Genomic DNA, 17,983 nt, shown 5'->3' with positions numbered 1-17,983 from the left:
AGTTCCCTTAGGAGGAGATGACAAGAGTGTGAAGATAGTAGAAGAAATGTTTGAAGGTTGTCGCTGCCTGCCTAGCAAAAGAAAGTTAAAACATTCCCCTGGGACTTTGTCAGTTGAAAATGGTGGTCCTCACACTGATCGGGTGGGTCGTGATCAAGGGCATTGTCTTGAGAACCAGACTGACGTGGGTGACCTTGGGCAAGGTAGATAAGCTCACTCAGGCTCCATTTCCTCCCTTGCAGACTTCTGTCCGTCAAAGCAGCAGGTGATGAGGGAGTTCAGTGTTGCTTTTTTCTCCTTCTAAACACAACATGACACATTTTTCTTTGAAGTCAGTCAGGTGGAAAGGGTCAAAAACCACATGGCATACCTGATTTGGAATCTCTCTTACAGTCACACGAACCTCAGGACCTCTGGCCATAAAACTTGCATGTCTCCGGTAAATAAATGAGGGTGAGCTTTGCTTTTCTGGAAGGGCTATTCTATAACTAGATCCGAGTAGTCTGACCATGGCGCACACAACCAATCACATTCTCACCGCTTTTGTGGCCAGTATTCATACCGGAAGCCTGAAAAGAATTGAAAGCCAGATGCTAAAGGACATTCCAACACACCACTCCCTCTGCACGTTTGGCAAGCCAAAGAGATGGTCAGCCCACCCTCTGCCCCTGTCAAATGTTGACACAGTAAATGGCAATGATTTTTGTATCTATGATCTGTATCATATTGCATTGAATCGGCATGGTCCTTCTTGACGGTAAAGTCATATGCTCCTTGAAGCACCAGACAATAGGCTGGTTAGTCCCTGATCACCAGGCCTCTGATTTCTAAGCCATGGGGTGCATGCTGATGAGACAGGAATGCATGCCAACTTGCCTGAACAGGCAGAGCCAGGCTCCAGCCTGTGAGGGTGCAGTCTGCCCTGGCCTTCACCTCCATTGACTGATCACCCCTCAGTCCTTCAGAGGCCCTGCCTCTATGCCAGAGCTTTCTAGATTTCGGCCTCTGCCCTGCTTAAATCTGCTCCCAGGGCAGGGTCTGCTTCACTGAGTATCGTTAGCCTTCAGATATGGGTCACTTAGTGAGATATGGGATAAAGAGCCCTCCAACACTCCAGAAAGATGGAGGAGTTTGCAGGGAAATTAAACAAGAGAGCTTCCTTTATCTAAAGCACACTTAAATCTCAGGCCGTTTTAGACATAAACGGAATTTCCCTATGCCATAGATTGGCTGTTCCCATCACAGATCTGAAGTTACCGTAAATCAAAAACGTCTTTCTGGAGTGCTGACCTCCCAACAGCAAGGGTATTAATATTCACCACTTCTCCTCTCTTCTATTTGGCATTTATCCTGGGCTTTCCTATCTGGACTACATTGAAAATAACTTTCCAGGGAGCAATCAGAATTCTTTGGGGCTTAAAAAAAAGGTTTATTTTTCTAACATCTAGAGTTAAAGCTGCATCTCCAAGAGCATAATCATAACAAAATAGACCCTGGAAATCCAATTCTATCTTGTTTGCCTCCAAAAGTAGAAGAACTTTGGTGGGAAGCGTGTTTTCCCCTACCTTCTCTCACTTACGATCTACTTCAAGCCTTGAAATGTTTCCCTGTTCAAAGTTCTACACTTAGTGCTTTATTTGTCATTCAAAACTATTTCATTGTTTAACATGTTCATACTATTAAATGCAGGAGGAGAAACAAAGATGAATGTTTATATCCCTGTTCTGAAAGCACTTAGTATCAGATAGCAGATAGAAGTCAAACATAGAAGTGAAATATCTGGCTAGTTATTGAATAATGAAGATATCAGTTTTGTGGGAGAAGCCTACCAGAGTTCTATGGAGTTCTCAGAGATGAGCAGAAGTTCATGTGTGGCTGGAGAAATCTGTACAAGCTTCTGGAAGGAGGGACCCTACATGGTAGTCCTTGAAGGATTGTTAGGATATTAACCATTGTAGTGGTGGGGAGGGATGCCGCAGGGTGGGTTAACAATTGAGAAGGGGTAAAAAGTGCAGAGTAGGTCAGAGAAGAGCAGGCAGTCTGGTTTGACCTCATCGCTGCCTGGGTTCAGGGAACAGAGTAAGACTAAAAGAAGGCAGAGGCCAGATCATGGTTATGACCCCTGTCCTGGATTCAGTACCCAACAGAGATTATTTGATGACTTCTAGGCAATGAATCGGTCCTGAATATTCTTTGGAAGGACTGACGCTGAAGCTGAAACTCCAATACTTTGGCCACCTGATGCAAAGAACTGACTCATTGGAAAAGACCCTGCTGCTGGGAAAGATTGAAGGCGAGAGGAGAAGGGAATGACAAAGGATGAGATGGTTGGATGGCATCACCAACTTGATGGACATGAGTTTGAGCAAGCTCTGGGAGTTGGTTATGGGCAAGGAAGCCTGGTGTGCTGCAGTCCATGGAGTCGCAAAGTCGGACACGACTGAGCAACTGAACTGAACTGAACTGAGGCAACACATGGCATGATCAGAGCTATACTTCTGGAATATGCCTTTAATGTCACATCGGACATCGATATCCTAGGAGCAGCACCTGTGAAGGTGATTCTTGCACAAATATCCTGTTGAGAGGCACTCAGGAGAAATCTGTAAGGAAGTGAGGAAGCCAGGGAAGAAGCGAGGCAAAGATGTGGCTTCAAGAGAAGTTTGCCTTCATCCTGATCCCACAGGGCGCTCTGGAGTGGTAATTGCACCCCAGCATTTTCCTGCCCAGAAACCAGGGGCTAAGCTGTTAGGCCCGTGTGTCAGCCAAGCCCTGGTCACAGACTGAGGTGAGGAAAGCAAAGAGAGAGAGGCATGCAACAAATCTCCCAGACATCTATGAGCTAAGTGGTTCCCAGCAGCTGGATAAATATTGGCTTGGCCAAAAAGTTCATTTGGGTTTTTCTGTACGCGACCGTAAAGAAACCCAAACACACTTTTTTGGCCAACCCGATACTTACTCGAGGAAATTGATGGTAGAAACAGGGATAGAGGGGTAGGATGCTTGTCTGGGGATTGTTTGGGGATTATTTGTTAGGTGATTGTTTGGGGAACAAGAATAAATAGAGACAGCTGAGATTTTGACTCCAGGTAGCTGGGAGATGAATGGCGACATTAGCAAAGGTGGGGTTGGGTCAAACGGGAATATGCCGGAGTCTTTAGGAACAGGCTTGCCTAGGGGTGGACCTTCTATGAGCCAGAGAATCAATGTGCAGAGAAGTAAGCAAGCATTTCTGGCAATTGCTGAGTCATCCTTTCATATGCTTGCTGTTTCTGGAACTCCTAGTAGATTCAGAAAATGTGAGAGTCCATGATTCCCTACCTGCCTAGTTCCTCTCTCATTCATTGCTTTTTCACTCCCCTTTGTGTCTTTGGGTTTTCCCCGTTTCCTTTCTTCCTATCCACAGCATTGTCTCTGTCTCCTCCTTATGAGCCAGACTCAAACTTTCCACCATCTTTGACTATGTTTTCTTGCCCCCAATCCAATCTGTTACCCATCCTATCCTTGTTTCTCCTGCCACTTCAGTCATCCAACAAATATTTATTGAGTTCCTAGTTTGTGTCAGGTGTCTGGATACAGAAGTGGATAAAACAGAAAACCAAATCCTGCCTTTGGCATGCCTCCATCACCATCATTATCGCCATCACCATCATGCTTGTGGTTCCCATCCTTGGGACCAGAGGCAGCGTCTCCCTGCCTCCAACCTGTGCTTTGTTCATTTTGGCTGATAACACAGAATTTAAAAATTTTGATCATTCAAAAGAGAAACAGGGGAAATAATACAGAAGAGAAAAAAAAAAAAACAGTAGAAAGAGGGAGAAGGACCTTGGCCCAGTGTAACTATGGAGTTTCTTCCAGCTCACAAATCATATTCCTTTTGTTAAATCTTTTTGTGTTTACATACAAAACTGCCTAATTGCAATGTAGGAGGCTTTCTTTTTCTTTGAATGCCACTGGAGGTGTGGCACTGCTAGGCAAAGTTATAGTCAACTTGTACTTGTGGGGTGGAGGGGGGTGAGGAGATGGGGGCCGGTGATGTAGTTCAGAAGCAAAGCACTATTCAGTATTTTAAAGGTGAAAACAAACTGGAGAGGAAGAAGATCACCCTCTGTATTGTATGTCACCATGGATTTCTCTGCCACACAGAAGGCAGCTAAGTTTAACACGTGTGCATTTCACTGGGCTGACTACCCCTGTTCTTTTTAATTTCTTTATTGAAATATAGTTGATTTACAATGTTGTGTTGATTTCTGCTATACAACAAAGTGATTGTTATACATATATAGTTGTATTCCTTTTTCGTATTCTTTTCTGTTATGCCTTATCACAGGATATTGAATATAGTTCCCTGTGCTCTACAGTAGGACCTTGTTGTTTATTCACCCTATATACACTAGTTTGCATCTGCTACTCCCAAACTCCCAGTCCTTCCCTCTCTCATCCTCCCTTCCCGTTGGCGACCACAAGTCTGTTGTCTGTGTGAGTCCATTTCTGTTTTGCAGATAAGTTTATATGTCTCATATTTTAGACTCCACATGTAAGTGATATCATAAGATGTTTGTCTTTCTCTTTCTGACTTACTTTAATTAGTATGATAATCTCTCTAGGTCCATCCATGTTGCTACAAATGGTATTATTTTATTCTTTTTTATGGCTGAGTAATAGTCCTTTGTATATATGTATCACATCTTTTTCATCCATTTACCTTTCAGTGGCTAGTTTGGTTATTTCCATGTCTTGGCCATTGTTGATAGTGCACGTATATATCTTTCCAAATTAAATTTTTGTTCAGATATATGCCCAATAGTGGGATTGCAACTCTATTTTAGCTTTTTGAGGAACTTCCATACTGTTCTCTCTAGTGGCTGCACTAATTTACATTCCCACCAATAGTGTAGGAGGGTTCCCTTTCCTATACACTCTCTCCAGCATTTATTATTTGTAGATTTTTTGATGATAGCCGTTCTGCCTAGTGTGAGATGATACCTCATTGTAGTTTTGATTTGCCCTTCTCTGATAATTAGCCATGTTGAACATCTTTTCATATGCCTATTAGCTCCTATTCTTTAATTGTCAAAATACCTTTTATTTCCACAGCCATGTGTGAACCTGAATGCAAGTTCGGTGAGTGTGTGGGACCAAACAAATGTAGATGCTTTCCAGGATACACCGGGAAAACCTGCAGTCAAGGTCAGTACCAGAGACCATGGTGGTAATACAGACCTACCCCAGAGCTTTCAGAATCAACCCAGGCAGTGCAGTGGTGTTTGGAACACAGTATAGCACTCAGGATTCTGTAGTTTGTAACTCCAATCTTCAAACGAAAGTGGTTTCAGAATGAGGTTTTTTAATCAATCTCTTCCAGAAAAATGTCAAAGTCATTCTGATGTTTTTGTTAGGATGCCAGATAAAAAACATTATTTTCCCTCTGAACAAATCATGTTTATTGTTTTTTTAAGCTAAGGTAGCAACGCATATATTTTATTTAAGAAAATCCAACAAAACAAAAGGATATAAATTAAAAAGTGAGTGTGAACACCCACAGTCCATCCTCCACCCGTAGCTAAGAGTTTGTGCTCCATCTCTGCAGTTTCTTTTCTGTTATAGTTACAAATATGGATATTTCTCATTGGCATTTTTTGCATGTCAGCCCATAGAGAGCTGTCTCACACTTTTTAAGGCTCTATCCTAGTCCCTAGAGCAAATGCTTGTGTCATTTACGTAAAAATACTTTAACCACTATTATAGAATTTTTTGCCACTACAAATAGCGCTATATCAGTCATTATCCTATGCATATCCTTGCACCTTTGAGTATTTTTATAGGGTAAATATCTAAAGATGGAATTGTTGGGTTGAATGACATGCATATTTTTATTGTAATTCATATATTTTAAAAGGCAATTTTTGACTTTTGTCATAGGCTGTTTATCTGAAGGTATTAAAACGGTTATAACATTAAGAACAGTGGTTCTTAAGGTGACCAGTTTTGTCCCCTAGGAAGACTTGCCAGATAAAATATATATCCCTAGTTAGATTTAAATCTTATTTTCAAATGCAATTTCACATAAACAACAAATAATTTTATAGTGTATGTATGTTGAAAATATTGTATGGGACATATGTACACTGAACAAATATTAGTCATTTTTCTGAAATTCATATTTACCCGGGCATCCTGTTTTTTTTTGTTTTTTTTTTTTTTTTTTTTTTTATAAATTTATTTATTTTAGTTGGGGGCTAATTACTTTACAATATTGTAATAGTTTTTGCCATACATTGACAAGAATCAGCCATGGGTTTACATGTGTTCCCCTTCCCGAACCCCCCACCCACCTCCCTCCCCCTCCCATCCCTCTGGATCATCCCACTGCCCCGGCCCCGAGCCCTTGTCACATGCATCGAACATGGAATGGTGCTCTGTTTCACATATGACAATACACATGTCTCAATGCCATTCTCCCAGAACGTCCCACCCTCACCTTTGATAAATCTGGAAGTCTTACCCTCGAGGTCATCTGGTGGTGCCTGGAGACATTCGGAGGGGTTACTACTGGCATCTGGTGGGTAGAGCCCAGCTGAACATCTATAGTGCACAGGGCAGCCCCCTGCTAAGAGTGATCTGGCCCCAGATGTCCAGTGTGGAGGAGCCCAGGCACCAAGAAACCTGCGCTAATTAAGAAAGGGTCCCTAGTTCTATAACACAGTTAAGCAAAGAGCAGCAAATCCAGTTCCACTGCCCTTAGGAAAGAGCCCTGCTAGGGTTCTAGAAGGGAGAATGGAATTCTAGAGAAAGCCAGGAATCTGCCTGACTCTTCCCCCACGCCCCACTGCCAAGGCCAGATGCTCACATATCTTTTCTTTGTGCTGGCAGACCTGCAGCCTCAGGGAGGACCGTCTAGCTCTCCTGTCCCGACCCCAGGATGGGGGCCAGCACCGCCAAGGTGCTCCTTAGAACCGTGTCCAGAGGGCTTGAGGCAAGCACGGCAGGAGCCATGTTCTCATAAGTAATAATTCAACCATGTCCCTTACCAGAGCTTTTCTCACCAGAAGACCTGTTTTTCCATATGTCTTGGATTCTCTGCCAAGATACCTTCTCAAGAGAGTTGGAATGGAGAAGGTATTTTTTCATGCTGCTTTTCAAGTCCTGGCAAAATATTCACTTTGAGGGAGTGTCCAGTTGGCTCACATGTGGGGCTGTCTGGCTTTTCCCCACAGCCTCCCTGCCCCAGGGCCGCCTGATCAAAATCCATATATATCCACTGATGGCCACAGTCCTCAACCCAACTGATGTCTTTCCCCAAAAATGCTTCTTCCAAGAGACGCCTCTGACTTAAGGCCAAGTGATGGAATATCCCTGGCTTTCCTGTTATGTCCAACCAGCATTATTTAATTCATGCCTCTGAAGCAGTTAGGATCCATACAGGAGATGGTAGTGTACAGGGGACTGGCGATAGAGAAGGGAGTTCAAGTGTCCCGCTAACGTGTCGGAAAATCTCCATGTAAGGTTCTTTTCAGAGCTGAAAGCAGCCACTTACTTATTTTCCAGAACAGCCTTCGCCTGTTACTGTGCTGAATTTTGGTCTTGCATGGAATTTGGTTCTTTTCTCCTTTCTATATCTGCCTTGAGGGAGTTACTACATGTGGCAACCACATCACCACGTGTCCAAAGACGAAACCCGTGATGGCTTTACAAGTTTTTTTTCCTTATGTATCATTTTCTATTTTAATAAAAGCTAATTCATTCTTAATGTTTCATGTTTGAAACCCTGAAAAGCTTAGAGAAGAAAGTCCCTCTCAATCTTCCCAGGAGGTAACCATTATAAACGTGTAGAGCCTGCTCTCCCAAGGTTGTTTTTTCTGCCTGTGCCACATGCCTTGCAGGATCTTAGTTGCCTGACCAGGGACAGGACGCAGACCCCAGCTGTGAAAATGCTGAGTTTTAACCACTAGAATGCCAGGGAATTTCCCTAGGCATTTTTTCCTATGCTTATTTTAAAAATGTGGTATCTATATACATATTTTTTTTGTAACCTTCTTGTGTAACAGCATCCTCTGAGCACCTTTATATGGGATTAAATATTGTCCTGTGACCTGACCACCAGTAATAGCTGCCTGGCAGGGCTCCCTCAGGGAAGGTGTGAGACAAGGCCATTTGGCCATCGTGAGGCCGCTCAAAATAATAATTGAAAGGAGGTTGCGCTGTTGACATCTGTCATAGGCTATCTGGGACAGTGTTAAAGGCAGCAGTATCTAAATTACATGTTTTAACTTTTTATTCAAGTAGGAAACACACAAAATTGTACACCTATCAACAATGTACAGCTCCATGAATGTTCAAGAACACCCATGTAGCTGGCATTCAGATCAAGAAATGGAAACTTAGCCTCCCTGAAGACCCCTCATGCTCCCTTCCATCACTTGCCCCCAACCCCCAACAAGGAACTGTACCTTGTCTCTCACACCGCAGAGTCATTGTACCTGGATTTGTTTTGTTTCTTTCACTCATGCCTGGTTTTCAGTGTGCTCATTTGTGTCCAGCTTCTCCCAGTCAATATCATGTTTGTGAGTTTCATCCACAGTTGTTTGTACTTGTGGTTTGTTCAAGTCATTTATCCATCCTTTTGGGAGGAGAGATTTGCATTCTTTCTGGTTTGAGGCAATTCAGAATAGTGCTACTGTGATCATTTTAGCATGTGATTTTTTGGTGGTTTAGTTGCTCATTCGTATCCAACTCTTTGCAACGCCATGGACTGTATAGCCTGCCAGGCTCCTCTGTCCATGGGATTCTCCAGGCAAGAATACTGGAGTGGGTTGCCATTCCTTCTCCAGAAGATCTTCCTGACCCAGGGATTGAACCCGGGTCTCCTGCATTGCAGGCGGATTCTTTACTGACTGAGCCACCAGGGAAGTCTGGTGGGCATGTACCCATGTTTCTGTTAGACATTTGCCCAGGAGTGGAGTGACTGGCTCACGAGTATGTCTGTATCTAGCTGCTACACAGTTTTCCAGAGTGGTTGTACCTATATTTGCATTCCCTCCAGCAGTGTACAATGGTTCAGTTTGCTCCACATCCTCACCAATGCTTTAATGACGGTTGGAGAAGAGGCGAGTCACCACCCTTTGTACCTACCCCCACAGCTGGGGTCCAGGGAGACCAGCCCCATTCCACATCTGGGTGTTTCCTCCTTCAGTTCACTTTTCTCCATTTTCTGACTGCCCCCTGCAGATGTGAATGAGTGTGGATTCAAACCCCGGCCGTGCCAACACAGATGTGTGAATACACATGGTAGCTACAAGTGCTTTTGCCCCAGCGGCCACATGTTCCTGCCGGACGCCACATGTTCCAGTAAGTTTCAGCAGCTGGCCTGCTCTCAGTCAACCTAGAGGCTTGACTTTTGCCATTTAATGCTTGGGGCAAAGTTGACTTGAGTTGTTGGAGGGGAACCCCCTGCCCTGAAGACTCTCACATCACCCCAGACTAAAACATCTTTGCGCACTTATTTTTTTCAATTTATTAATTTTTTAATTGAAGGATAATTGCTTTACAGAATTGTATTGGTTTCTGCTAAACACCAACATGAATCAGCCATATATATATATGTCCCCTCCCTCTGGGACTTATTTTTAATTGTAGTAAAATACGTATATTGTGCAATTCACCATTTTGACAATTTTAAGTGTACAATTCAGGTATTTTTGTACATTCACAATGTTGTGCAAACCATCACCACTCTCCAGAATACCTCCATCATCCCAAAAGGAAACCCTGTGCCCATTAGAAGTCACTCTCCACTCATCTTCTCCTCCACCCCAGCCCTGCATTCTGTCTCTCTGGATTTGCCTGTTCTGGCCACGTCGTTTTTTAAATAAAAAGAGTAACTGAGGAGAAAGATAAATTGAGTATCTCTCTATATACAAGGATGAATTAGAATTCTTCATGAAAAAAATAAGCATACTGAAAATATAAGCATATTGTTTCAGGAAGGTGATAAATCTCAGTTCCATCTCAGGACATCAGTTCTTCCCACCAGCTTTCTCACGCCCCTTGCCCCACGCTCAAAGATTAGTGGCTCTTATTGGAAGTCCATTCCAGTTCACATTCCTGAAAAGAAAAGCCCTTTTCTGATAAAGAGAACCCATGTCCTGTGGGAGCCTAAATGTCTATATCCATTCATTTATTGAGAAGGAAGGCTTTTCAGGTTTTATGTTGCAGCTGAAAAGCAAATCCATCCGCCCTGCCGCCCCCAGCAAGCCTACAGCTTGTGCCTTCTGCCAGCTTCCCATGGTTGCAGGGTCCTCTGACTCCCCAGCCTACCCTGGGCTCTCCCTTGGTTGTAAAATCCAGGCTCGTGCATAGCTCGCTTCCCCCACCCCTTCCTCATCCTTGAGCTGCTCGTCCCACTTGGCAAAGTGCCCCAACACCACTAGAGTCTCCATTAGCAAGCATGCTTAAGAGATAAAGCAGGCATTCAGAGAGCCTTTTTTAAAAATTGTTTTTTGAGTATTTTTAAAAAATATTTACTATAAATTAAACAGAAACCCCCAAGAAACAAATATGTAGCTTAATGAATTCTTATAAAGCCAGCATCCATGTAACCACTACCAAATAGAACTTTGCCAGTACTGCCCCCCCCACCCCCCAGCCCCTTGGGAACAACTGTCCAGGGTTTTCTAGTCATCACTTACCATTTTAAAAAAGATATATGCTAATGGATGTTTCTGAAACATTCCATGAAAGCCTAATTAGTGCCAAAAAAAGATATCTTTCTCCAAATGGAAGGATAAAATGAGGCAAATTTTGAAGATTAATTTTGAAAGAACACAACTAAAGAGAAAAGGAATAAACTAGAAATATAACCATCGGTCAGTGTTTGCTACATTACTGTGGCCTGTGTGTCTGTCCTGGTACCCTCTTTGTCTATTACTATACATGTGAGGGTTGCCTCTGCCTCCCTGTTTATAGCTTACAGTGGCCAGGTGGCCCTGAATGTCTCTCCTGGATGCTGATTTTATTTACCCAGCCCTTTGCAGTCTCTTTCGTCCAGCTGGTTGACTGGCATATTATAGATACAGGTGGATAAAGGGAGGATATTCACTGTGCTCCCTTGTTATAGGCACGTTTGATCCATATATACTGGAACCCTACTAGGGATGTGTGTTTTTGTGAGACAAGGTCTAATTAGCAATGAGTGACAGAAAAATCAAACTAAATTATCTTTACTTTTAAAAACTGGAGGCAAGCAGTTCCAGAACAGGTCAGCAAGGACTCAGCCTCTGCCATCTTCAGGGTATTGATTTCATCCTCATGCTTGTGGCCTTGTGGTCACAATATGGCTGCCCTAGCTCCAGATATCACACACACATCAAAGGTAGGCAAGACAAAGGGGAAATGAGTGATGCCAGGAAACAAACACCTCTTTTATGTCCATCTGTTTTGTCATGCAGCAGCATCTTTTCCAGAAACTCCAGCAGACTTATCTTAATATCTCTTTGGCTATAACTGAATCATATGGCCACTCCTTTGTTGCTGCAGGGGAAGCTAGGAAAAAGATGTGTAACTGGCTTTTCAGCCTCAGTAATGGGAATGGCTTTTGGGTAGCTGATCAGCCTTATCTGCTGCGTGTTTTAATACACACACCCAAAAGACAAGGTTTTGTGATTTGAGTGACTCTCACTGAGACTAGATATGAATGGAAAGATGGATAGAATTGGCATTTTTTTACCCTATTTATTCAAATGAATCATCTCCATCAGAGGTTGCATTTCAGCCAATAGTAGAGACCAGCCAGGTGACGTAAAGGAGTCATTGGAGCTTGTATAGGAAGAGAGAGAGATGCTGTCTTTGGTGACTGAGGGGTACCTGCTCTGCCTAAAGACAGTCAAGTGCAATGCATTGGCCAACAGAATCAACCATGGGGCCACCAAGACACCACCCCTGCACAGATTCCATTTGGATCTCCATCTGGGACTCAGATGATGAAGCTTATCCTCTGATACCATCCCACGTGTTACATTTCATGTCTCAGGGGTCAGGGATCGTTCCTTAGTAAGCATTTTTTAATCATCTCCTGGGGAAAAGGCTAATCCATGCCTCTTTTCACAGACTCTAGGACGTGTGCCATGACCAACTGCCAGTACGGCTGTAAAGACACAGAAGAGGGTCCACGCTGTCTGTGTCCATCCCCGGGCCTCCACTTGGCCCCCAATGGAAGAGCTTGTCTAGGTAGAGTATCCGGAGTCACCTCCTCCCCTGACTACTCCTTTTACTCCATTCCTCCTTTTTCATCTGTCACAACCTACTTGTTGCCTATACATCGAAAGTTCCTGAAATGACAGATTTATGTCCATTTCCATGACAACATGTATAGCATGTCTGTTCTAGACACACTTTGCCGTGCTAGAGAAAACACTTCTCTGTAATTTGTTGGGTTGCCTGATGCCATAATGGAAAAAGACATAAGTAATTTTATTTTTGTATATTTACCCTGCACTTTTTACTTCAACTACCAAGTTGTATATATTCTTAGTGTATTTAATTATATTGCACTAAAGATAGATAATATTATGACCAAGTTAACACATAGCGTTAATATGGGATGTCAAGCCAAACAGAATGTTGAAAGAGTTCTTAATCTTTTTTGATGTAAGCAAGCAAATAGCACTATGATTTAATATTCTAACTTCTGGACTACAATAGAAATATTTTTCAGTTGAGGTGGTTGGTGTTTATTTACCCTAAATGTATTGATACATAACTTGATAAACCACACTTAGAAAGCTCACCCAAATAGATCCTAAATCACTTAACTACTTTAATAAGAAGTCTGTATAAATTAAAAATTTGGTTCTGCTCTTTGAGAGCAGGCAACTATTTAATTCAATTCACAGGGTTTAGTGCTCTTCAGTAAAATCAGATTTATGTCAAGGCTAATTCTTGAAATGAATCCAAGTGTTCACCCACCTCTTTGATTTGTCGAGTGCCATTTTTATTGGAGGAGAAACTTGATGTATATCAAAGTGATCCCTGAAAAATAATTTTGGTCAATCCAACACTTACTTGTTAATTATATCAAGAATGCAAAAAGAACAATAAACCAGCACCAAGTTTCATATTTAACCACTGTTCCAAAATAATGATGGTTCCAAATTTACTTGATTTGACATCTGAAAGTTAAGGCAAAATCTGAATCTTAATGATTTGGTCAACATAGCTGTCAGCCCCTCTGTGATGTGACTTTCCATGGTAGCAAAGGAAGGAAGCCTCTTGTCTCCTAAGTTGTGTCATGGCTTCATTCCACTTGACCCACAATTTATGTATCAGTACGTTCTTTAAAAACTGTGTTTCTGTGATTTGGGACAATATGACAGGATTTGGAGGCAGTTGCTAATGAAATAATTCTTTTGTAACCTGCAAGCTTTGAATGTTTGTGTATTAGGTTTGCCATGCAATATCCATAGCTGGAAGAATATTAATTCCTTCAGCAAAATGGAGTGTCTGTGTACCAAGTGCCAAGTTCCCTGCCCCAGAAAAGGCAGGGCCTAATGAGAGAGAAAATGTGAATATAAGTAATGCCATTACAGCAAGATAATACCTCTAAAATAAAGTGTACAAAGTGATAGAAATCCAGTGAATGTGCCTCGGGGATCCAGAACTCTTCCCGGAGGTTAGGACGTTGGTAGCAGAATAATCCGAGTTTTCCAGTGAACAAACCACACCTGCGTGTGTGTGCTGTGTGCTCTGGGTGCGGGCATGAGAGTGTGTTGGAGGCAGGGTGCTTTCTGGGTGTGTCTGACATGTCCTGGTTCTCCACCCTAGACATCGATGAATGTGTCTCTGATAAAGCCTTCTGCCCCTACAATCGAAGATGTGTGAACACATTTGGAAGCTACTATTGCAAATGTCATGTTGGTTTCGAACTGAAATATATCAGTGGCCGGTACGACTGTGTAGGTAAGAAACCTATAGGCTTTCTCTACAGATATTTAGACATCAGTTCAGTCTATTAGTTGAACCATCTACTGTACTGACCAGCTTAACAACACAGAGAAAGTTATATTTTTTTAAATTTTTGTCATTTGGGAACTCTGATGACATGAATTACATGAAGCCAGGTTCATCAAAGTTTAAAGTAAAGAATCACAGTCTTCGTGGCTCTATTATGGAGATAAATAGCTTGAGATGATTTTTGTGGGTTTTTTAAAAAAAATTGATTGGTTTTGTTTTGTTTATATTTTTGGTTCTATCTCCAGGTATAGCTAAAAGTGCTAAGTTACTTCAGTTGTGTCCGACTCTTTGTGACCCTAAAGACCGTAGCCCTCCAGGCTCCTCTGTCCATGGGATTCTCCAGGCAAAAATACTGGAGTGGGTCGCCATTTCCTCCTCCAGAGGATCTTCTCGACCCAGGGATCGAACTCACATCTCTTACATCTCCTGCATTGGCAGGCGGCTTCTTTACCACTAGCACCACCTGGGAAGCCCTAAAACTGAGGACAGTGAAGTGTATTTATATTTGATAAAGGGAGGAATAACAAGTCCTGCTTAATCAAGATCACTCTATGATAAGACTGAGGTATCACTCAGCTCTCAGCCCAATACGGGTGAAATCAGAGATCCTGTCCCTTAAGGAAGGAGTTCCAAGTCTCAATGAGCAAGTGAAGTGAGGTATTTGGGGAGCCCTTGGATGGCTTCCCATTGCCCTTGATAGAGCATGGATGGGGTTGGTCCCACAGACATCTCGGCCCCCTGGAGATTCCTGTTTACATAATGTGCACATGACAGACATGTGTGCATAACACGGAAAGCTAGCAGCAGTGGGGAAAGTAGGATTTCTTTCCACCCTAAGCTCAGAGCTGACCAGGACATGTCCTGTGTAATCGTGTTGGGGCAATATCCATTCCCAAGTTTTGAACACATCATATGAAGCCTCCATAGTTCTTCCCTCAAGCCTAAAGGCCATCCTAATCTGGCTTGTAAAATCCCCACTTCTTGTGAGCTGGGATCCTCCAAGCTGCTCCAGACCCTGACATCTCTGGGGTCCATCTCTGGGCTGTGTCACAGAGTTGGAGCCTATTTCCTGAGACCTAGAGGGAGATGCCACAGGACAGGCTGGGGGTCCCCACGGGGAGCTGTCAAAGGAAGCAAATCTTTGTGATTTAAGAAGTGATTAAGATCAGCATCTGAGCCCCCTTGTGGCAGAGTTAAAAACAATAGCCTAGGGGACCTCCCTGGCAGTCCGGTGGTTAAGACTCTCCACTTCACGTGCAGGGTGGTGCAGATTCGATTCTTGGTCAGGTAGCTAGGATCCCACATGCCACGTGGCACAGCCATAAAGAAATTAATTAATTAAACAAGCAAACAATAGCCTGTTTTGTGTGCATATTCTCCAGGCAAGAATACTGGAGTGGGTTGCCATTTCCTTCTGCAGGGATCTTCCCGACCCAAGAATCCAACCCATGTCTCCTGCATTGGCAGGTGGATTCTTTACCACAAGCGCCACATGGGAAGCCCTCGAGAAGTATAGAAAGAAAGTGGGAGGAAAAAGAAGGCCAAGGAAGGTGTCACATGGGTGGAATTCAGTAAACTTTCCAAATCTAAACCCAACAGACGAGCTCAGACCGGCCTGACCCCTGCTCCTGGCAGCCTGTGAACAAACGGTTCACATTTTTCAGATGATGTCAGTGCTTCCTAGCCTGTCTTGTTCTTTGTGGGATAGGAGTCCCAAACCCTTCCATGTATAGAGTTTACTTTCTGACATTGTTATTTAGTAGTAAGTTTGGCCGATGACAATGTTAAGCAATCAAGCCCAAACAACTTAGAGATATCAGTAGCGTTGATAAGAAGGAGAGGAGGTTGCTGTGGGGGAGGTGAGCTGCAGACACCCTCCCTCCATACTGGGCAGCAAGCAAAGCCAGGGCTTTGGGCCAAGGCCCCAGGCATCCTCAGTGCTTCTCAGTTCCCCCGCCACACAGGGTTTGCTGGCTGGGTGGAGTGGTTGGCCCTGGAGTTACTCAAGTTCAGGGGATAGTCTTTCAGCAGGTGCTGTTACCACAAGATGATTCATGGGACTGTTCACATTTTCAGATATAAATGAATGTGCTGCGAATACCCACACGTGCAGCCTCCATGCCAACTGCCTCAATGCCCAAGGATCCTTCCAGTGCAAATGCAAGCAGGGGTATAAAGGCAGCGGGCTGCAGTGCGCCCGTAAGTACACTTGGTCACAGTATCTTCACTCTTCCCTAGAAAGCATGCACTCCTTGTCTCCCTCCTCCCTTCGTTCTCCCTGCTCCTTCCCCTCTGTGTGTTGGGAGCGGAAGCGGAGCAAGATGCATGTGTACAGTGTTTGGAAACTTAACTCCGCCTCCGACTGGTCTTCTCAGCTAATCAGACCACACCTCCAGTTCTCACAGAAGTGGTAGGCACTGCACTTAAAGCACTGCAAGGGTTCCGAAGGGTCTTCTGCTCACGACATGTTTTCAAATACTGAAAATAAGATTCGAGGACAATGACACTGAGCAAATGTATCAGTCAGGAGAGGCTCGGTTATGGGGCAATACCAAACAGTCCTGAAGTGTCAGTGGCTTAGAACCAGAGAAGGTTTTTAACCATGTGAGTCAGGACTTTTTTCAGAACGTACAACTGAAAAAAGAGTATGATGAAGCTAACCTCCCTTTGTCATCCTCCTCAAGCCTCTATTCACTTTTTTTTTGATATAGAGTCAAGTTTCATGGTTTTTGCCGATGAATTCTTTAATGCTCAGCTAGTAAACTCTGATACACTCAATGTATAACAAGAAAACATCACTTCACGCTTCAGTGGCATTCTCCCATATCCTCCCGCCCTCGCCCTCTCCCATAGAGTCCAAAATAGAGTTCTACACATCTGTGTCTCTTTTGCTGTCTCGCATACAGGGTTATCTTTAGTGATTTACTAAATTCCATATATATGCATTAGTATACTGTATTGGTGTTTTTCTTTCTGGCTTACTTCACTCTGTATAATAGGCTCCAGTTTCATCCACCTCATTAGAACTGACTTGAATGTATTCTTTTTAATGGCTGAGTAATATTCCATTGTGTATATGTACCACGGCTTCCTTATCCATTCGTCTGCTGATGGACATCTAGGTTGCTTCCATGTCCTGGCTATTATAAACAGTATTAGCACAGTTTCGATCATATTCATTAAGGTCTAGCTCCTCCTGACTCTGAAATCCTGTAAAAGTAAATGCAGAAAAATGCTGTGCATAGAAAAAAAAAGATGCACTGGGAAAACACTTGTGTCAGTAAGGGAGCAACTCAGCTCACCTCCACGTACTCATCCCTGCCCCCCAGACCAAAGAATCACAGAGATTAGGAAGAACTGGCCAAAACAGACCTGGAGTGCTCTTCCTTCTTAATCACTTGCTCCCTCTTGAAACCACAGTGTGTCATCAACATCAAATGAAGGCACTGTTTTTAAGGGTGCAAGTGGGTAGCTGTTTGCAACCCATGTTTTTGTTATTGTAGCCCAGTGTTTAGAGATTATAAATCCCACATCAACCCAAACAGTTTTTAAATTTTATTGAAGTGTAGCTTGTGTACGATGTTGTGTTAGTTGCAGGTGTACAGCAAAGTGACTCAGATATATATACACACACACACACACACACACACATATGTACACACACATTCTTTTTCAGATTCTTTGCCCATATAGGTTATTACAGAATATTGAGTAGAGTTCCTTGTACTATACAGTAGGTCTTTGTTGTTTATGTATTTTATATGTAGTAGTGAGTATATGTTAATCCCAGCCTCCTAATTTATCCACCCCTCCGCCTTTCCCCTTTGATAACCATAGATTTGTTTTTGAAATATGTGAGTCTGTTTCTGTTTTGTAAATAAGTTCATTTGTATCACTTTTTAAAATTAGATTCCATGTATAAGTAATATCATAGGAAATTTGTCTTCCCCTATCTGACTGACTTCACTTAGTATGA

General features: G+C 43.0%; 1 protein-coding gene across 2 annotated transcripts in view; it reads left to right on the top strand.

Moving 5' to 3' along the window:
• Positions 1-17,983, top strand: part of EGFL6 (EGF like domain multiple 6) — a 53,243-nt gene that overhangs the window by 18,569 nt on the left and 16,691 nt on the right. For both annotated transcript variants that reach the window (XM_081566446.1, XM_081566445.1), the window contains exons 3-7: positions 5,098-5,190; positions 9,229-9,348; positions 12,106-12,225; positions 13,819-13,953; positions 16,084-16,206. In XM_081566446.1, the coding sequence (XP_081422572.1) occupies positions 5,098-5,190; positions 9,229-9,348; positions 12,106-12,225; positions 13,819-13,953; positions 16,084-16,206 (591 nt within the window). The remainder of the gene's footprint in view (positions 1-5,097; positions 5,191-9,228; positions 9,349-12,105; positions 12,226-13,818; positions 13,954-16,083; positions 16,207-17,983) is intronic.

The sequence above is a fragment of the Giraffa tippelskirchi genome, chromosome X (assembly GCF_054371585.1).
Source record: "Giraffa tippelskirchi isolate mGirTip1 chromosome X, T2T-mGirTip1v1.2.pri, whole genome shotgun sequence".
NCBI lineage: Eukaryota > Metazoa > Chordata > Mammalia > Artiodactyla > Giraffidae > Giraffa > Giraffa tippelskirchi.
Note: the sequence above shows the minus strand (reverse complement) of the source record. Positions and strands in the feature narration are given on the sequence as shown.